Raw genomic sequence first — 21,335 nt, forward strand, 5'->3', positions numbered from 1 at the left:
GGGAGGCCGCGGCCCAGGGGAGCTGGGAGGGAGGGCGGCCTCGCCAGGCCGACGGCGCGCCCGGCCGCGGCGTTGCCTGGAGACGGCCCTGGCGGCGCTGTGTTGCTGTAAACAGCCGCTTCCCTGTTACTATCTATAGCAGGATCTCCTGGCTCCCGGGCGCGGCGGCTGGAGGCAGGTCTGCGGTCCGGCTCACCGCGCGCCCCGAACTATCCGCCCGCCGGCCTCATCCTGCCTCGCCCCTCTCCAGGTGCTCACCGCGGGTCCCGACCCCCGGGCCCGAAGAGTGGGGAAGGGGAGACCGGGGCTGTGCGGGGACATGCGTCTTCGCACCCTGGAGGTGGCCGGCGCGCTGGGGCTGAGCCCGGGCAGCGTGACCCCGGCTGTCCTACGCAGCAGGGCAGGAGGCTGGGGGGCGTGGCACACTCTGGAGCACCTTGCCTCCCCAAAGCCCGGTGTTCCAGGACGTGGAGGCGCGCCTGGGGTCCCAGCGGTGGAGGTATTCCGCCTGGGCGCTGCTGGACACTGTCCTTCCAGCCCCTGTCCTCCCCTCTCCAAGTCCGCGCTGGAAAATCACCCGCTGCGGGCTCCCATAAGCACAGCTTCCTGGCGGGACCGAACCAGCCCCCCAGCTCAGATTTGAGTTCCCCGCAGGAAGCACACCCCGCCTTGTCATCCCGAACTGACCACCCTGCCCACATAACCACACCCCGCACTCCCTACCCCCGGGGCCCAGCTCAGAACCGGGCAGACACCCCCTTCAAATGTCTTCGCACGTAGGTGTCGCACAGTGTTTATCTGCTGGTGTCTCAGGGATTTGACAGTTTCCTTAATATTCCCACACATGGCCGAGAAAAATAAATAAATAAATGCGCTGTCTTCCTTAAAGAAAAAATAAGTAAATAAATAAAGTACCCAGTATCGTAAAGTAGGTTATCGTATTCTCTTATTTTGGATCCACTTTCTGCTTCCAAACGCAGGAACGGTGCTAGCATTGCTCGAGCCCGGGAGGAGAGGGGTGAGGGTCTGCTTCCTCGTTTTGCACTGAATTAGGGCTAGAACTGGGGATGGGGGTAGGGACGCATTCCTTCGGGAGCCGAGGCTTAAGTCCTCGGGGCCGTGTACCCGAGGCCGTTTCTCCTATTCCTGAGCCTCAGAACTGTCTTCAGTTTCCGTACAAGGGTAAAGAGGCGCTCTCTGCCCCATCCCCCCCGACCTCGGGAACAAGGGTCCGCATTGAACCAGGTGCGAATGTTCTCTAGCATTCTGCGCCGTTCCCGCCTCCCCTCCCCCGGCCGCGGCCCCCGCCTCCCCCCGCGCTGCACCCTCGTTGTTGGCTGCAGCCCGCGAGCAGTTCCCGTCAATCCCTCCCCCTTACACAGGATGTCCATATTAGGACATCTGCGTCAGCAGGTTTCCACGGCCTTTCCCTGTAGCCCTGGGGGGAGCCATCCCCGAAGCCCCTCATCTTGGGGGTCCCACGAGACCCCTGAGACAGGAACTGCGAAATGCTCACGAGATTAGGACACGCGCCAAGGCACAGGCAGGGAGCTGCGAGCGCTGGGGAGGTGGCCACGCGGCAGCAGAGGCGCTCAGGCCCGCGCGCCACCCCTCTGGCGCCACCGTGGTTGAGCCCGTGACGTTTACACTCATTCATAAAACGCTTGTTATAAAAGCAGTGGCTGCGGCGCCTCGTACTCCAACCGCATCTGCAGCGAGCAGCCGAGAACCCGAGACTGAGCCGGCGGCCGCGGCGCAGCGAACGAGCAGTGACCGCGCTCTTACCCAGCTCTGCTCCACAGCGCCCACCTGTCTCCGCCCCTCGGCCCCACGCCCGGCTTTGCCTAACAGCCACGATGATGTTCTCGGGCTTCAACGCAGACTACGAGGCGTCATCCTCGCGCTGCAGCAGCGCGTCCCCGGCCGGGGATAGCCTCTCCTACTACCACTCACCCGCCGATTCCTTCTCCAGCATGGGCTCGCCTGTCAACGCGCAGGTAAGGCTGGCTTCCCACCGCCGCGGGGCCGGGGGCTTGGGGTCGCTGAGGAGGAGACACCGGGCGGGACGCTCCAGGAGATGAGTAGGGGGCTCCCTTGTGCCTGGAGGGAGGCTGCAGTGGCCGGAGCGGTGCCGGCTCGGGGGCTCGGGACTTGGCTCTGAGCGCACGCAAGCTTGCCATAGTAAGAATTTGTTCCCCCTTCCGGAGGCAGGTTCGTTCTGAGCAACGTCTGGTTTGCACTCCAGGACGGATCTCTGACATTAGCTGGGGCAGACGTGTCCCAAGCACAGACTCGCTAACTAGAGCCTGGCTTCTCCGGGGAGGTGGCAGAAAGCGGCAATCCCCCCTCCCCCGGCAGCCTGGAGCAGGGAGGAGGGGTGAGGGAGGAGGGTGCAGCGGGCGGGTGTGTAAGGCAGTTTCATTGATAAAAAGCGAGTTCATTCTGGAGACTCCGGAGCGGCGCCTGCGTCAGCGCAGACGTCAGGGATATTTATAACAAACCCCCTTTCAAGCGAGTGATGCTGAAGGGATAACGGGAACGCAGCGGCAGGATGGAAGAGACAGACACTGCGCTGCGGAATGCCTGGGAGGAAAAGGGGGAGACCTTTCATCCAGGATGAGGGACATTTAAGATGAAACGTCCGTGGCAGGATCGTTTCTCTTCGCTACTGCATGCGGCACCGGCAACTCGCCCCACCTGTGTCCGGAATCTGCTCGCTCACGTCGGCTTTCCCCTTCTGTTTTGTTCTAGGACTTCTGCACGGACCTGGCCGTCTCCAGTGCCAACTTCATTCCCACGGTCACTGCCATCTCGACCAGTCCGGACCTGCAGTGGCTTGTGCAGCCCGCCCTCGTCTCCTCTGTGGCCCCATCGCAGACCAGAGTCCCTCACCCCTTCGGAGTCCCCACTCCCTCCGCTGGGGCTTACTCCAGGGCTGGCATTGTGAAGACCATGACAGGAAGCCGAGCGCAGAGCACTGGCAGGAGGGGCAAGGTGGAACAGGTGAGGAACTCTAGCCTACCCTTCCTGGGAAGGTGGGGGCTGGGTGGGAAGCGGCCCTGGAGATGGAGGAGCACAGCAGAGAGGATTAAGCCCCTGACGGGGCTGGCTGCACATCCCTAACTGAGAACCCTGGCTCCAAGCCCATTCCATCCCAACTCAGACTCTGAGTCTCACCCTAAGAAGTACTCTCATAGTTTCTTCCCTAAGTTTCCTACCGCATGCTTTTAGACTGGGCTCTTCTTTGTTCTCTTGCTGAGGATCTTATTTTAAATGCAAGTCACACCTAGTCTGCAACTGCAGGTTAGAAATGGTTTCACAGTGGGATGCCAGGAAGTAGGGAAGCTGCAGGAGCCAGTTCTACTGGGGTGGGTGAATGGAGGTGATGGCAGACACTTTTACTGAATGTCGGTCTTTTTTTTTTGTGATTATCCTAGTTATCTCCAGAAGAAGAAGAGAAAAGGAGAATCCGAAGGGAAAGGAATAAGATGGCTGCAGCCAAATGCCGCAACCGGAGGAGGGAGCTGACTGATACACTCCAAGCGGTAGGTAGACTCTGTGGGTTGCTCCTTTTTAAAACTTAAGGGGAAAGTTGGAGATTGAGCATAAGGGCCCTTGAGTAAGACTGTTTCTTATGCTTTCCTTTTTCCCTCTGTATACAGGAGACAGACCAACTAGAAGATGAGAAGTCTGCTTTGCAGACCGAGATTGCCAACCTGCTGAAGGAGAAGGAAAAACTAGAATTCATCCTGGCAGCTCACCGACCTGCCTGCAAGATCCCTGATGACCTGGGCTTTCCAGAAGAGATGTCTGTGGCTTCCCTTGATCTGACTGGGGGCCTGCCAGAGGCTGCCACCCCAGAGTCTGAGGAGGCCTTCACCCTGCCTCTCCTCAATGACCCAGAGCCCAAGCCCTCAGTGGAGCCTGTCAAGAGCATCAGCAGCATGGAGCTGAAGGCTGAGCCCTTTGATGACTTCCTGTTCCCAGCATCATCCAGGCCCAGCGGCTCTGAGACAGCCCGCTCTGTACCAGACATGGACCTATCTGGGTCCTTCTATGCAGCAGACTGGGAGCCCCTGCACAGTGGCTCCCTGGGGATGGGGCCCATGGCCACAGAGCTGGAGCCCCTGTGCACTCCGGTGGTCACCTGTACTCCCAGCTGCACTGCTTACACGTCTTCCTTCGTCTTCACCTACCCCGAGGCTGACTCCTTCCCCAGCTGCGCAGCTGCCCACCGCAAGGGCAGCAGCAGCAATGAGCCCTCCTCTGACTCGCTCAGCTCACCCACGCTGCTGGCCCTGTGAGCGGGCAGGGAAGGGAGGCAGCCGGCACCCACAAGTGCCACTGCCCGAGCTGGTGCATTACAGAGAGGAGAAACACGTCTTCCCTAGAGGGTTCCTGTAGACCTAGGGAGGACCTTATCTGTGCGTGAAACACACCAGGCTGTGGGCCTCAAGGACTTGAAAGCATCCATGTGTGGACTCAAGTCCTTACCTCTTCCGGAGATGTAGCAAAACGCATGGAGTGTGTATTGTTCCCAGTGACACTTCAGAGAGCTGGTAGTTAGTAGCATGTTGAGCCAGGCCTGGGTCTGTGTCTCTTTTCTCTTTCTCCTTAGTCTTCTCATAGCATTAACTAATCTATTGGGTTCATTATTGGAATTAACCTGGTGCTGGATATTTTCAAATTGTATCTAGTGCAGCTGATTTTAACAATAACTACTGTGTTCCTGGCAATAGTGTGTTCTGATTAGAAATGACCAATATTAAACTAAGAAAAGATATGACTTTATTTTCTGGTAGATAGAAATAAATAGCTATATCCATGTACTGTAGTTTTTCTTCAACATCAATGTTCATTGTAATGTTACTGATCATGCATTGTTGAGGTGGTCTGAATGTTCTGACATTAACAGTTTTCCATGAAAACGTTTTATTGTGTTTTTAATTTATTTATTAAGATGGATTCTCAGATATTTATATTTTTATTTTATTTTTTTCTACCTTGAGGTCTTTTGACATGTGGAAAGTGAATTTGAATGAAAAATTTAAGCATTGTTTGCTTACTGTTCCAAGACATTGTCAATAAAAGCATTTAAGTTGAATGCGACCAACCCTGTGCTCTTTTCATTCTGGAAGTGTTGTAAGTTTCTGAAAGGTATTAGTGGAGACCAGTTTGTCAAGAAGGGTAGCTGCTGGAGGGGGACACACCCTCTGTCTGATCCCTTATCAAAGAGGACAGGGAAACTATAGAGCTGATTGTAGAATATTTTACAAATACATTCCTTCCATTGGAATGCTAAGATTTTACTGCTTCTGGGAAGGGGAAACTGCTGTGTAGCAGCTTTTGTGGGAATACATCTTTTCTGTTTCGGTACTCACAGGGGGAAATACTTAGTTTGGTTGTGCTGATATTACATTTAGATGTTTTGATCTTAAAGGAACCCTTTAAGCAAACAGAACCTAGCTTTGTACAAACTATTTTAACTTTTTATTCCACAAAATCATGTGGAGGGTTATTCTACTTCAAAGATGAGCAAATTGAAGAATGGTTAGAATAAACAACTTTCTTGATATTCCGTTATTGGCATTAGAATCTTCCTGCTCGTTATATCCAGCAGGCTGAAATGCCTCTTGATACTTGGTTAAAAAAAAAATTTTAGGCCAGGCGCGGTGGCTCATGCCTGTAATCCCGGCACTTTGGGAGGCCAAGGCAGGAGGATCACCTGAGGTCGGGAGTTCGAGACCAAGCCTGACCAACATGGAGAAACTGAAAATACAAAATTAGCCAGGTGTGGTGGCACATGCCTATAATCCTAGCTACTCAAGAGGCTGAGGCAGGAGAATCACTTGAACCAGGAGGCAGAGGTTGCAGTGAACCGAGATTGCACCATTGCACTCCAGCCTGGGCAACAAGATTGAAACTCTGTCTAAAAAAAAAAAAGTTTTCAGTCCTTAACTCTAACATGTATACATGTTGTTGTACTCTTTTATTCTCGAAAAGAAAGGAGGGCTATTGCTCTAACTCTTATTAATAAATGCATTGTGGTTTCTGGTTTTTCTAATACCATATGCCCTTCATTCAGTTTATACTAGGGGGAAGAGGGAGAGAAAAAGTTGCTCAGAAATTGAAAGAGATCTCAAACGGCACAAATAATGGTTGATTGTTCTGTAAACAAAAAGTTACATAATAGTCCAAGAAGAAGTCAACATGACTCTGAACAAGCTTTAACTTAGAAACTTTATCGTCTTAAGGAAGAACGTGAACTTTGTCCGGGACATCTCTGGTAATGGGGCACTGACATGCATATGCACACGTACAAACCACAAGGAAAGGAGACTGCCCTCCTGGCCCTGCTCGCGAGTATCACGCAGGCACCATGCACTAGATTTTCACACATGCTGGGTGGAAGAAGAGCTTCAGCGCCAGTCTTCTAATGCATTGGTGATAATGAAAATCACTGGGGCCTTATGGGGTGTCACATTCAGGCGAGTTAAAAGTTTTAATTCAAAATGACAGTTTTACAATCAACCATTTTTTGTGCTGTTTGAAATCTCTTTCAATTTCTGAGCAACTTTTTCTCTCCCTCTTCCCCCTAGTATAAACTGAATGAAGGGCATATGGTATTAGAGAAACCAGAAATCACAATGCATTTATTAATAAGGGAGAGAGCAACAGTCCTCCTTTCCTTTCGAGAATAAAAGAGTACAACAACATGTACACATGTCAGAGTTAAGGACTGAGGTTGATGTTCTTGTCTATGATATCTCTGCCCCTCCCATAAAAATGGACATTTAAAAGCAACTTGCTGCTCTTTAGATCACTCCTATATCACACACCACTTGGGGTGCTGTCTGCTAGTCCTGCAATGACAGTGGTCTTACGCTCCCTGTTTGCTGTTCAAAGGGTAAATATTTTATAGCCTTTAAATATACCTAAACTAAATACAGAATTAATATAACTAACAAACACCTGGTCTGAAATAACAAGGTGATCTACCCTGTAAGGAACCCAGCTGGTGGGCCAGGGGCAGTGGCTCATACCTGTAATCCCAGCATTTCGGGAGGCTGAGACTGGAGGATCAATTGAGTCTAGGAGTTTGAGACCAGCCTGGCAAAACCCAGTGTGCTTCTCTTGTCCCAGCCTCGCTACTCAGGAGGCTGAGGTGGGAGGATGACTTGAGCCCGGGAGGGGGAGGTTGCAGTGAGCTGAGATTGCACCACTGTACTCCAGCCTGGGTGACACAGCAAAATCCTATCTCAGAAAAAAAAAAAAAAAAAGGAACCCAGCTAGCTCCCTTAGGTGTGCAATAATAACAACCAAAGAAAGAAGAGGAAGAAGATTTCCCAGGTGAAGAAGGGTAGCTGGACCTTCGGACATTGACCTGCTCCTGGGAACTTCAATCATGGTCTCTGTCACCCCATGCTTACTCTAGAGGGTGAGCATCGCTTTCCCTTTGACAGCCTGGCCAAGGCCCAGGCACAGACCCTTGCTCTAGCTTACCACACAGCCCAGTGGAGACCAGGCTGCTTCATCAAGATGGCGTTAAAGGTCCAGAAAGAGGAAATTGGAAGCCATCAGATCCCCAGGGTTGACACCCCACCAAGCTTCCTGCTGACCACTTTCATGGGCTTCAAAGAAGAAAGAAACTCCTACCTCCTTTCTCCAGCTAAATGGCTCCTTCCAAATCCCCTTTAACTCACTCAGGATTGGACAACTCTCATGGACTATTAACTGCGGGGAATTTTTTTTTTTTTTTTTTTTTTAGGCAGAGTCTTGCTCTGTTGCACAGGCTGGACTGCAGTGCTGCCATCTCGGCTCACTGCAACCTCTGCCTCCCGGCTTCAAGCGATTCTCCTGCCTCAGCCTCCTGAGTAGCTGGAATTACAGGCACCTGCCACCACTCCTGGCTAATTTTTGTATTTTTAGTAGACAGGGTTTCACCATGTTGGCCAGGCTGGCCTGGAACCCCCGACCTGAAGTGATCTCCCCGCCTTGGTACCCAAAGTGCTGGGATCACAGATGTGAGCCACCACACCTGGCCTTCAACTTTCTTTTGAAAAAGCCTTTGTCGGATTCCTATCCACAAGATATGGCCTCATACTAATCTCAATAAAACAATTACCTGCCCGGCGCAGTGGCTCAAGCCTGTAATCCCAGCACTTTGGGAGGCCAAGGTGGGTGGAGCGAAACTTCATCTCAAAAAAAAAAAACTACCGGAGGGCACCACTATTCAACATTGATAAAGACATATACACATAATTGAAGGGGATGGAGGTAGAAGTCATTTCCTCATGGGGATTATGTCCAGTTTAGCTCACCAGGATCCCCAGACCTGGCTCAGTGCCTGGCACACAGTACAAGGTTAATTAATATTTTGCCCAGTGGATGAATAAGTTATGTGCTGTTTCCATACACAGAAATATATTCCACACATATTCTTTAACTTCTCCTCTCCTGGTCCCTGTTAGCATATTAAGCAATGGGAATTTTACATCTTTTATGTCTGGCTGCAAAATATACCCCATTCCCATCCTTGCCTCCTGGGATTCCTTCACTGTCTTCCTGGATGACCTCGGCCAATTCAACTTCAAAGCTGCCATTGTGCTTCTGGCTCCAAATTAATTTTCGATGGGAAGAGGGAAGAGGAAAAATATTTATCTCTGTAGAATTGTGGATTGTAGATTGTGCATCATCTTTGCACATCACTGCATCTTGTGTAATTATCAAAATTAAAGGGTAGGATTTAACAATTTGTTCTAATAACAGTAATTTTGTATTAACAGCAATTCCCATGTGTGAATGAAAGTAAATCAATTATGCTATCTTTAATTAATGGACAAAAAAAATTGAGACACAGTAAAAGTTCTCAGATGATTATCTCAAGGTAACAATCTAAAGTTTCAATGTTTTTACAGTTGAAAAAAAGCTAAAACAAAATTAATCTCTAAATGGGGTATGAGTAGATGTATGAGACTTCCTCCAAACATAGAGTAACCAAACTCCTCACAAAAAAAAAAAAAAAAAAGAGAGATATGTGCCTCACTGGAATGCTGAATAGCAGAGTGCTTTAAATTGTGCTGTTTCCTGTTAATATTAAAGAGTTGACTTTTAGGAAGTCTCAGTCGGGGACCTCTGTCTCTCTACTGAAGAGAAAGTTATTCTCCTTTCTCTTTCTTTTGCTTATTAAACCTCTGCCCCTAAACACCACTCCTCCACCAAAACAAACAAACAAAAAAATCGTTGACTCTTAATTCCTCTCCCACTCCATCTCTTTTCCTTCTTCCCTACAGGCACTCTGCTCACGAGCCTTCCTTCCACTCCTGGCCCATAGAACACGTGCTCCTGCAGCAGGCCTCTGCACTTGCAGTCCATCTGCCGGGGCCTCTTTCCCCAAGCTGGCTGCATCCTGTCATTTGGGACTCTCCTCAAAGGACATGTCCTCCAAGGGGCTTTCCCTGGTCATTCTATCTAGGGTGACTTCTGGACATACTTGCTCCCTAGGACTCTCTATTTAGTTATCCTGCTCTGTTTTTTCACAGCCTGTATCCCTACTTGCAATATCTAGTTTATGTGTTATTTTCCTTTTAAAAAATTGTCTGTCTCATTGAGTGCAGTGGCTCACGCCTGTAATCCCAGCACTTTGGGAGGCTGAGGTGGGCGGATCACCTGAGGTCAGGAGTTCAAGACCAGCCTGGCCAACATGGCAAAACCCTGTCTGTACTAAAAAATGCAAAAATTAGCCAGGGGTGGTGGTGCGCACCTGTAATCCCAGCTACTCGGGAGGCTGAGGCAGGAGAATCACTTGAACCCAGGAGGTGGCGGTTGGTGACAGAGCAAGACTCTGTCTCAAAAAAAAAAAAAAAAGAAAAGAAAAAAAATTGTCTGTCTCTTATTCCTAAACTGTAAGTTCCATGTGAGCAGGAACCTTTTCTGTCTTGATCACATCTTCATCTCTAGTGTCTGTTAGGCCCTCAAGTGCCTGTTGAATAAATGAAGATGAATGAGTGAATGAACGCAGATGAAAATTGCAAAAATATCGACAGGGACATAGCTAGAACTTGAAGTGAAGATGAATTGTATGCTTCACAGATTTTCAGGGTAGAAGAGTATGCTCATTTGTTTAAAAAATTGCTTTCAAGGATTCTACAATATTAAGATGAGGAGCCAGCTAGCTTGGGAAAGAATTTTAAGGGGTACAAAAAATACAAATAAACTGTAAGTCAGTGACACTTCTAGGCTAATTATAGGTTGAGAAATTGTTTCACCATTAAATGCAGAATGAATGCATATACAAATCTAGATATAATCATTTTCAAAGAAACAAATAAAATTATGTTTTTCACTCTTACTGATATAAAACTTTCAGACTATCACAAAAATCCATTTGAGTTCACTGGTTCTTAGCAATCAGTGTGCTAAATGGTAAAACCTATAATTTAGTCTGCATTAAAATAGAAGAACAAGGGTTAGCTACTATCATTATCATTATCAATATCAACATCATTATCATAATTATCATTTGCCAAGAATACATCCAGACCTGAGGAGAAGCAGGTAGAAATAGGGTACACTGAATCCTGAGGAATCAGTGCAGAGCCTCTGAAGGGGAATGGTTGGATAGATTTCCATTTCCTTTGCATGCAGGAGAAAGCAACAGAAACATAAACCAGTTCCGTTGCAACATAATTTATTTTCATGGTTCCACACATTCATTTTTGGACTAAACTAAGCAGTCTTTCCTTTGCCCAAGCATTTTTCAGTTGCTTAAGAGGACACAGAGCAGTAAGGGCTCTGGAGCCTGCCTGGCCTTATGGCCATCAGCTCTCCCTTTTCTTTTTTTTTTTTTGTTTGAGATGGAGTCTCACTCTGTTGTGCAGGCTGGCTCACTGCAACCTCTGCCTCCTGGGTTCAAGCGACTCTCCTGCCTCACTCCTGTCTCAGCCGCCAGAGTATCTGGGATTCCAGGCAACTGCTATCATGCCTGGCTAATTTTTGTATTTTTGTAGAGACAGGGTTTCACCATGTTGGCCAGGCTGGTCTCGAACTGCTGACCTCAGGTGATCCACCTGCCTCAGCCTCCCAAAGTGCTGGGATTACAGGCGTGAGCCACGGAGCACAGCAAGCTCTTCTTAATAAGCCCTTTTCCCTTTCAGCTCATGGTGACTGAGTTTGGTACAATCAGGTGACTGGGAGGTCTGAGAACACACAGGGATTTAATTGTTGGTTATGTTTGAAGCAGGCCCATATGAAGGGGCCGCTATTAAAGGGTCTAGACTGAGCAAAAGGCAACACCTTAGTCCTAAGAGTAAATGACCCAGGTTCTAGTTGCTGCCATGCTTACTTTGGGGAACAATTTTTGGTCAGATTTATGGAAGCAATGATTTGTTTTTAGCTTTTTGTTATTAGGTGACATCACAGCTAAATTTATCAAAACAATAGAATACATTGATCTAAATTTGGGGAATTGGATCCAATGTATGTATGTATGGATGTATGTATGCATGTATTAAGACAGTGTCTCATTTTGTCACCCATGCTGGAGTGCAGTGGCACAATCTCTGCTCACTGCAACCTCTGCCTCCTGGATTCAAGTGGTTCTCCTGTCTCAGCCTCCCGAGTAGCTGGGATTACAGGCGCATGCCATCATGCCTGGCTAATTTTTGTAATTTTAGTAGAGATGGGGTTTTACCATGTTTCCCAGGCTGGTCTCGAACTTGTGACCTCAAATGATCCGCCCACCTCGGGCTCCCAAAGTGCTGGGATTACAGGTGTGAGCCACTGCACCCAGGCAAGAATTGGATCTAATTTAGCACAGTGGTCCAAAGCATAGACTTAACCCTGAATCCTCACTCCTAGACCTTGGGCAAGTTATTTAATCTCTCTGCTCCTTAGTTTCCCCTCCTGTAAGATGGGGATAATAATTGTATCCACTTCTTGGGGTTGTTGTGAACATTAAATAAGTTGGTATGTATAGACTGAATATTATTCTGGGCACACAGAAGTATGATAGAAGGGTTAGCTGTTTTTGGCTAGGTAAGGTGACTCACGCCTATAATCCCAGCACTTTGGGAGGCGGAGGTGGGTGGATCACCCGAGGTCAGGAGTTCGAGACCGGCCCGGCCAACATGGTTAAACTCCATCTCTACCAAAAATACAAAAATTAGCTGGGCGCGGTGGTGGGACCTGTAATCCTAGCTACTCGGGAGGCTGAGGCAGGAGAGTCACTTGAACCCTGGAGGTAGAGGTTGCAGTGAGCTGAGATGCTGCCACTGCACTCCAGCCTGGGTGAGAAGAGCAAAACTCCATCTCAGAAAAAAAAAAAAAAAAAAAAGAGTTAACTGTTTTTATTATCTTTATAGTTTAGGGAGATGGGGGTCAGGGGAACAAATATGGGCTTCATTTCATTTAATTAAAAATTTTCTGGGTGTCTGCTATGTATCAGGTATTGAATTCAGCGTGAGGAAGAGACAATCCTGTCCTCAAAGAGCTCAAGTAAGGGACAAGACCGGTAAACACAAACCTTATAATACACTGTAACAATGGAAATTAACACCAGGTTGAGTTGCATGGAAGAGGTAGTGACAAACTCTCTCTTGGGGAGTCTCTGAGGAAGGTGACCTCTCAGCTAGGCTTCGAAGGTGTATGGAGTTTGCTAGATGAGCAAGTGGCAGGGTGGAGAGCTTCTAGGCCAAGGATTAGCACTGCAAGGGCACAGACTCCTAAAACACCGAATTTGGTTTTGCTCGACTACAAAGTGTGTGAGGGGACAGTGAGGGGGAGATGACGAGGTGGAGATGTAAATTACAGAATATCACGTAAATGCATTTAATTTCACTTATATCAATATTGCAGCATCAAATAGATGGAGCTGAAGATCGGCCAAGAAGAGATAATTGTGGCCAGATCATGAAAAGCCTGGTGCTTACTTAGCTCAGTTATGTGTAGGCTGAACCAAGGCAGTGGTGGTGGAAATGGAGAGGGAATGAGAGGTAATTAGGGGGTCAGGACCTGGTGATTGAGTGGGTGGTAGAGGTGAGGGAGAGGGAGGAACCCAAGCTCACTGTCAGGTTTACCAGGCTTGAAACACAGGAGGCTTGTGGTTCTACCAATGGCTTTGTGACTATAGGAAGAGGAGCAGGTTTGGGGGGTAAAAAGGTAAGTTCTATGTTGGACATGTTGAGTTTACAATGCCTGGGGAGTATCCAGGGGGAGATGTGGGCAGTTGGAACCACAACAGAGGTTCTATGATATGAGTTTATAGAGCTTGTCTGGAGGCAAATGGTTGGGATAGAACCTGGAGCCCTAAGGAAAATATTGATAATACCCAGTATTTCACATGTGCTTGTTCTCTGCCAGGTTGTGCTATGCACTTTATAGGCCATGCTAAATCAATGACTGATTTGCTAATCATTGTACCTCTAGCAACTGGCACATAATGGGCATACAATAATTATTTTGTTTAATAAACACTCTCATTTAGTCCATACAACAATCCCATGAGGCAGATATGATGAGTGTCGTCATTTTACAGATAAGGAAAACAATTTAGGAAAGGTTAAATAAGCTGACCAAGGTCACACAACTGGTAAGCAGCAGATCCGAGATTTGAATCCAGCTCTTTGTGACTCTAAAGCCCAAAGTGCTTAACTGCATTGCTAGAATGTGAACATCTGCCCTTAAAGATGTGCTTATGTGACCTGGGGTGAGACTTCAACCCCTCTGAGACAGTTTCCTATGCCAGATCAGGGGTGGGATTCGAAAATCTCTAAGCTGCCTTTCCATCTTCAAAACTCTGGTGACATCAGGAGACTGCTACGAAAATGCCCTAAAGTGCATACACCACATCATTCTTAGATGCTCGATGTTCTGGTAGCAACACTGTGGCAGGCTCTGCAGTTGACACTCCTTGCAATCCTCTCATGGAACCTTTTTAAGATGGGAGGCCTGAGCAGTGTGTACAGAGCCACAGAAGTGTACCAAGCATGGGGAGGTGGGAGCAGTCTGTTTTAGGGATAGGCAATGAGAATGTATTTGTGTTCTATTTCTGTACAACAATTTACCACAAACTTAGCAGCTTAAAACAACACACATTTATTATCTCACAGTTTCTGCAAATCAGAAGTCCAGGTATAGCCAGATGCTTATCTAGCAAACTCCATCCATCTTCTGAATAGAACAGTATTGTGTTCAAGGTCTCGCAAGGCTGCAATCAAGGTGTCAGCTGAGCTGTGTTTTCAGCTGGATGCTTAAGTGGGGAAGAGTCCACCTCCAAGCTCACTCAGGTTGTTCACAGACTTTATTTCCTTGTGGCTGTGTTACTAAGAGCTCCGGTGTTTTGCTGGCTGTTGGCTGAAGGTTATCCTTCGGTTCTAGAGGCTGCCTTGTAAACTTCTTCAACATAGCTGCTCACATAATCAAGCCTGCAAGGAGAACCTCTCCAGTGCATGTCAGCAAGATGGGGCCATACACAGACAAAGACATCCCGTCACCTTTGCATTAAGAGGCAAGTCTCAGGTTCCACCTGCACTCAGATGGAGGGAATTACACAAAGGTATGGACATCAGGAAGCAGGAATTACTATGGGTCACCCTAGGATTTGTTATCCACAAGAGATCACATTATCTGCTTAGAATTTCAAACAAATAATAAAACCAAAAAAAGTTGGTCTGCCTTTTACCATTTTTCCTTATTTAAAACTTTATTCTTGATAAAGAAAAAATGAGAAAACCCCAAAACTTTCTTCTTTAATTGGCAACCTTCAAAAAAGATATTCACAACAGGACTCAGAGCAAGGGCAGAGATCCCCAGACAGATGGTTTTTCCTTAATTCCTCAGGCTGGAGCAGAGTTTAAACCGAGCTGGAATCACTCCGACTCTGGCCACAACCTAATCTCTACATCCTGGCCTCCATCATTGGCTGGAAGCTGATTTGCTTCGTCCAAGGGCCTAGTTTGAGGGTATTCATGGCTTCTGCAAGTTTGAGCATCGCTTGCTCCTGGTGCTGGCAGTGCCACTCAGCCATGGACTGGAGCACCACTTGGTTTGGAGCTTGTACCAATAGGAGCTGTAAGCCACGACCTCGGTGAGGTCTGAAGACTCCAGAGCCTTCAGTTGGAGCATGGCCTTGCTCATCGGTTCGATGTAAGGGATTATGTATCCAGGTCTGTTGGGGGAAGGGGATGAGAGCTCCCAGGTAGGGCATCCAGGCCAGCACTGGTCACACTCACCAAAGGTGGCTTCCAGCAGCCATGTCGGAACATAGAACACCTCTGGGCCTTTCAGGTCTTTGAGCAGTCTGCCTTTTAAATAAACACTATGAGCTGGCAATTCTAATGTTGTCAGTGACAAAGTACTTCTTCCTGAAAATATCTTTTGTTGTTTTAAGTTCTAAACATTTGCTGGGATTACTATTGAGTTTGAATAATGTAATACGTACCCTTCATTTTAAAAAATTACTTAAAAAACAGAGATAACACAGTGACTGTAAGGACTGAATTTGGGTTGCTTCTGTTCCATGTAACCATTTGGAGTTTTTGTGTTTCAAATTTAAAACTGTGAAGCAGTGTGATACAGTGCTTTGCCATGTTTTTATTTGACAAATGCACATTTTAGTTAATACATCAAATATTTTTACTAGATTTGAAAATTATCTTTAAAATAGATAATTCCTTTTGCTTATTTTATTTATTTTTGAAAGAGGGTCTCCCTGTGTCACTCAGGCTGGAGTGCAGTGACTGCAATCAAGGCTCACTGCAGCCTCAACTGCCCTGGCCCAAGATCTTCCCACCTCAGCCTCCCAAGTAGCTGGGATCACAGGTGTGTGCTATTATGCCCAGCTAATTTTTTTTTTTTTTTTTAATTTTTGTAGAGTCGGGGTCTCCCTATGTTGCCCAGGCTGGTCTAGAACTCCTAGGCTCAACTGATCCTCCTGCCTCGGCCTCCCAAAGTGCTGGGATTACAGGCGTGGACCACAGTGCCTGGCCCCTTTTGTTTATTTTAAATCTAAGGAAGACTCGAGAAAAAAACATTACATCAGTAGTATGATTTAGGAGTTGCACTACTAATACTAGGTAAGTTTCTCTTGTGCTGCCTGGAAATAAAAATAAACACTCAACACTAACTTGGGGCTCACAACATGCTTGACACTGTTCCAAACACACACACACTCATTTTAAAAGTCCTCATCTACTCTTAAAGGTAGGTCCTGTTAGTCTGGGACCCAGAGATCTGCTCAAGATCATCCAACTGGAGTGGCAGCGCTGAAATTTGAGTCCAGGCAGTGTGGCTTCAATGACTGAACTCTTAGCCATTATAAAGGAAAAACAAAGCAAAATCAGTATCCCCAACAACCTTGCAGGCAGGGAGGCCCTCAGAAGGGACAGGAGAGGCCGGGCGCGGTAATCCCGGCACTTTGAGAGGCCGAGGCGGGCGGATCACCTGAGGTACGGAGTTCGAGACCAACCTGGCCAACGTGGTGAAATTCCGTCTCTACTAAAAATGTAAAAAATTAGCCGGGTACGGTGACGCGCACCTGTAGTTCCAGCTACTTGGGAGCCTGAGGCGGGAGAATCGCTTGAACCCGGGAGGCGGAGGTTGCAGTGAGCCGAGATCGCGCCAGTGCACTCCAGCCTGGGCGATCGAGCGAGAGTCCATCTCAAAAAAAAAAAAAAAAAAAAAAAGTAAAAGAAAAAGTAGGGACAGGAGGGTTTCCTTCCGTTCCTGACCAGCCCTTGCTGGCCCCTGGGCAGAGGCAGCGCCGGCTTCCAGGAACCTCAGGGAGGGACGTTTGGGAGTGCTCTCTCAGCGTCCCCTTCACCGCCCTCTCTACACCCTTGCCGCGCTCCTGTCCTCGTCCGCCAGGCCAAAGTTTCTCCTGGCCCTTCCCAGCTTCCGGCCCTTCGCTCCAGGCCAGGTCGCAGGGCCAGGCGGTGCCAGGAGCTCGCGAATCCTCTGTTTACTGTTTGGTTTCCACGGTGACACGTAGGCGCCGTCAGCGACTCCCGTCACCGCCCCGCAGCGCGGCCCCCACCCGGCGCCGTGACGTCGGCCCTCCGCTTCCGCTCTGCCCATATTTGGCTCAGCCACTGCGCAGCCGGCCCGGGATAGGCTGAGGGCGGGACTCCCGCCGCGCCCCGCCCCCGGTTCCTGCCCCGCCCCCTGGAATGCTGGGCAGAGGCTCCGAGCCACGAGACCCCCGCCCCCTGCCCCGGGACCCACCTGGGCGGAGGCGAGGGCAGGGGCGCTGGGGGCCCAGAGAGAGGACGCCGCGATTGATGGATGAGCTGTTTCCAGCATTCCTGTGCGTCTGCTGGTTGAGGCTGCAGTCAAGATTTGGGGCTGTCTCGTTTGTTGTGGGTGGGTGATCTGGGATCACGATTTTCTCACTCTGTGCCCGGAAATCATGCCATCCCTCGCCCAACGCTGTATTTTATAGGCTTCAACTCAAAATTTTCCTTCATGGCGCAGTGGAAAGCTTTGAAGACCGCGGTTCTGGGGTCAGCGTTGCCTCTCGGGGGATAAGTGACCTTGGGAAGGCCACTTGCCTTTTCCTGGCCTGATAAAATGAACCGTGGGAGTGGTCCATAATGGTTGCAGCCTTGTCATCAGACTTGTGAGGGGAGCTTTTCCATCACCCACTAACCACCCCCTCCCCAGGACATAACTGGAATATCAGTGAATTTCTTTGAGCATGGACCCCTACAGTTCTGCCCCCTGTGGGGATTGGATTTGTGTGTCTCTGCACCTTGCTCCTATTAGGCGCTTAATGAACTTTAGTTAACTGATTATTGAATGAATAATACGAATCACGTTCATAAATCCGGACCCCTGCAATTCCTCTTCCAGGCCGGGGGGCGGGGGCGGGGAGGGTAGAGGATGGGGGAGAATATTGCGATGATTAATAATCGCGCGGCAGGGTTGCTGATGTAAAGCGATTTGCAGATCTAAAGGGCAATAAGCATTCCTGGGAGAAATCCAGCGAGATTCCAGAAGTCTCTGAGGGAGCCGTGGGTGTGTACCGCCGGGCCCGGAGGGCGGGGGTGGGGCAGGCAGTGCCGCAGTGGCCACTGCTGCGGAGCCGATTGCAATTGCGAGAAGCGTGGGGTTAATCCTTCAAGACGCCTGTCGCCATCCTCCTACCCCCATTCCTGCCCCCTAGATTCCCCAGTTCCTCTGGCTGAAGGAGTGTGTGTTTTCTAGAGTTTCAGAGCTGGAAGGCACATCGGAGACTTAATCTAATTTAACCTATTTCGCCAACAGGGAAATTAAAGCTCAGAGAAGTTGGTTCAACCATCCAAACTTGCACAGCTAGTTAGAAACTGATAAAAGTCAGGATATCTAGCTTCAAATAGTGGTCCACATCGCCCAGGTGTTTCTAACTTCCTGTGCTTCAGAACCCTGTTGCCTGGCTCAGCTGGTGGGTTGTACATTTAGGCTAAATATTGACTTCAGGGCTCTTAAAGAATGCCATTGTCACGTCTGCTGCCACTCGCAGCCCTCACCATGACGCCAGGGCCTAGGGGGATGGCCAATAATTGTGTACTTCCTAAAGCCTCAAGCACTCCTCTTTAGAGGGCTGGAATGGTCACCCCTGTCCAGAGAACAGGAGTTGGCTGTTCTGAAACTAGTCTTCGTCTAGCAGTTGGTCACTTTTCACAGTTACCCAAGCCTTGCATTAAACTTTTCTCAGCCAAGACTACAGCAGGAGGCATGAGTAGCCCTAACCCTTTTCTGCTGTTTGGAAGTCTTCTCAAGGCACACGGAGGTTCCTTGCTGGGGGTGGGGAAGAGTGCCTCTTTAATGCTGCTCTCTTTGTCTTTCCCCTTTCAGTCTCACCCAACTTCCTCTTAACTGGGGGTGTTTCTTCCCTAACTTCTAGGCTGAAAATGAAGGCAACTCGGACTAAGAAGACGACTGCTTTCCAACTGCCCTCTGGCCCTGCAGCCCGCGGATTTGAGGAAGGGGCTGGGATCCTTCCCCTTGCTCCCTGGTTGTTCTCGGAGTTACAGCAGCCCCGCGGCAGCTCTGCCTCCTAGTGCACATGTGAGGCAGCGCGCCCTTCTCATCCAGAAGCCTCCTCGCCGTGCTGCCAGTAAGGGAGTTTTCCTGTATTCACTCCGGTGGAACAAGCAAAACTTGACAACCCCAAGCCAAACCAAAACACACGAGCCATTGTAGCCTTTTCTCTCTTTGGTTTCTTTCTGAGGATCTGGTCGATTTGGATGCAGAAAACATGCCTGTTGCTTCTGCTGCGAAGTCTGCTCTTTCTCTTCCTGCTATCCGAACCCTGCCCCTCCTTTCAAATTCAGGTCAGGTGCGGTGGCTCACCCCTGTAACCCCAGCACTTTGGGAAGCTGAGGCAGACGGATCACTTGAGGTCAGGCGTTTGAGACCAGCCTGGCCAACATGTTGAAACCCTGTCTCTGCTCAAAATACAGAATTTAGCTGGGCAAGGTGGCAGATGCCTGTAATCCCAGCTACTTGGGAAGCTGAGGCAGGAGAATTACTTGAACCCGGGAGATGGAGGTTGCAGTGAGCTGATATCAGGCCACTGCACTTCAGCTTGGGTGACAAAGTGAGACTGTCTCAAAAAAAAAAAAAAAAATAGCCTATTTCAAATTCCACCCCTTACCTAAACACTTTTCCTGACTTTCCTTTCCTATGCGTCTTTTTTGTTTTTTATTTTTGAGCTGGAGTCTCACTGTGTCACCCAGGCTGGAGTGCAGTGTCGCAATCTCCGCTCACTGCAACCTCCGCCTCCCGGGTTCAAGCAATTCTGCCTCAGCCCCCCGAGTAGCTGGGATTACAGCCACCCACCACCATGCCCGACTGATTTTTTTTGTATTTTTAGTAGAGACGGGGTTTCATCATGTTTGTCAGGCTGGTCTCGAACTCCTGACCTCAAGTGATCCACCCGCCTTGGCCTCCCAAAGTGCTGGGGTTACAGGCATGAGCCACTGCGTCCAGCCATCCTATACGTATTTTGAATTATGGCTGTACACAGGTTCTGCACCCAGTGTGCACTTATATACTGTGTTTCTTTATTGGGGTCCAAGTCTGTACGTCTTTTTTGTTCACAGACCCCAGGATGCCCAGCACAGGGCTGGGGACACAAACTGCTCTCAATAAGCCCTTGTTTATTGAATTGATTGATTAGTTTCCACAGAAACAACCCTGAGCTTTTGCTTCGATAAACCTTCCTAAAGAACTCTTAGTTCTTTAGGGACTCTGGATAGTGATCTAATCAAATATGGCCTTGCACAATAAGTCGTTTCACAAAGCAATTTCACAAGAGAACAGTAACATCACCCAGAGTGGGATGAGGAAGTCTGAAATTTGAAGAGGACTCTCAGAAAGATGAGGAGAGTGGCGGTGGTGTAGACAGGTCAAAGGACAAAGACCTAGGAGAGATGGGCCTCTGCTTCCGGGATAGAAGATGCAGCTCTAAGGTTAACTTCATATCCAGACTCTACCACTTGCTGTGTGTCCCTGGACAAGTTTACTCTTCTCTCTGTGCCTCAGTTTTCTCATCTGTAAAAAAAGGCTGGGCGTGGTGGCTCCTGCCTGTAATCCCAGCACTTTAGGGGGCCAAGGTGGGAAGATCACCAGAGGTCAGGAGCTCGAGACCAGCCTGGACAACATGGTGAAACCCCATCTCTACTATAAATACCAAAATGTAGTCCCAGCTACTCTGGAGGCTGAGGCAAGAGAATCGCTTGAACTCAGGAGGCAGAGGTCGCAGTGAGCCAAGATCGCGTCACTGTAGTCCAGCCTGGGTGACTGAGCAGACTCTGTCTCTAAAAAAAAAAAGTATCCATCTCATAGTGATACAATGAGGGTGAATTAGTTGGTATTTGTAAAGTGCTAAAGCAGCATCTTGCACCTCATAAGTACCATGTAACTGTTTGTAAATGAATTTTCCAGCTTAGCTGTCTTGTCAATGGAATGGGGGTTGATTATATGTGCTCTTGGTTCCCTCTAGCAGTGACCTTTCAGGGCAATGCATAAGCTTCGGGGTCAGGCAGGTCTGGGTTGACTCCTATCTCTGTCGGTAGTTGTGTGACTTTGCACAGATAACTTCTCGGAACCTCAATGTTCTTATCTGTGAAATGGGAATAATTGTGTCTATTTCAAAAGACTGTTGTAGGTATTGCATGTTTGTAATGTGCCTGGCACAGAAGGAGCGTAATAAAGAGAAACTATAGTTATTATTATGGACAAGAGGAGTCACATGTAAAGGAGAATAGCGTTTCCAAGGTCATTGAAGTTTCCAGAAAGACTGAACATATCAAATAGCAACGAGACCAGCTCAACTTGTGGAGCTTGGTGGGAGG

General features: G+C 48.6%; 1 protein-coding gene, 1 long non-coding RNA gene and 1 pseudogene across 3 annotated transcripts; 2 read left to right on the forward strand and 1 right to left on the reverse strand.

The window, feature by feature from the left end:
- The first annotated feature begins 1,312 nt into the window (after positions 1-1,312).
- FOS (Fos proto-oncogene, AP-1 transcription factor subunit) lies at positions 1,313-5,109 on the forward strand. Of its 2 annotated transcripts, XM_025391499.1 has the most exons (4): positions 1,313-1,997; positions 2,752-3,003; positions 3,438-3,545; positions 3,663-5,109. In XM_025391499.1, exons 1-4 carry the CDS (start codon positions 1,857-1,859, stop codon positions 4,302-4,304), a joined length of 1,143 nt encoding a protein of 380 aa, XP_025247284.1. In that variant the 5' UTR covers positions 1,313-1,856; the 3' UTR covers positions 4,305-5,109. The 2 variants fall into 2 exon arrangements, with proteins under 2 accessions (XP_025247284.1, XP_025247285.1); XM_025391500.1 differs by lacking the exon at positions 3,438-3,545.
- Positions 5,110-14,896: 9,787 nt separating this feature from the next.
- Positions 14,897-17,073, reverse strand: LOC112628413 (annotated as a pseudogene).
- A 91-nt stretch (positions 17,074-17,164) lies between these two features.
- LOC112628260 lies at positions 17,165-19,162 on the forward strand. The gene is made up of 3 exons (XR_003120407.1): positions 17,165-17,302; positions 17,438-17,498; positions 18,881-19,162. It is a non-coding gene; the product is annotated as an uncharacterized LOC112628260 (long non-coding RNA).
- The last annotated feature ends 2,173 nt before the right edge of the window (positions 19,163-21,335 follow it).

This window comes from Theropithecus gelada, chromosome 7b (genome assembly GCF_003255815.1).
Source record: "Theropithecus gelada isolate Dixy chromosome 7b, Tgel_1.0, whole genome shotgun sequence".
NCBI classification, from domain to species: domain Eukaryota; kingdom Metazoa; phylum Chordata; class Mammalia; order Primates; family Cercopithecidae; genus Theropithecus; species Theropithecus gelada.

Excerpts from the sequence above, each read along its gene's own strand:
- FOS (XM_025391499.1), top strand. The coding sequence starts at position 1,857 with ATGATGTTCTCGGGCTTCAACGCAGACTACGAGGCGTCATCCTCGCGC. Across the intron at positions 1,998-2,751 it reads GCTCGCCTGTCAACGCGCAG|GACTTCTGCACGGACCTGGC; the intron begins GTAAGGCTGGCT and ends GTTTTGTTCTAG. Across the intron at positions 3,004-3,437 it reads GGAGGGGCAAGGTGGAACAG|TTATCTCCAGAAGAAGAAGA; the intron begins GTGAGGAACTCT and ends TGATTATCCTAG.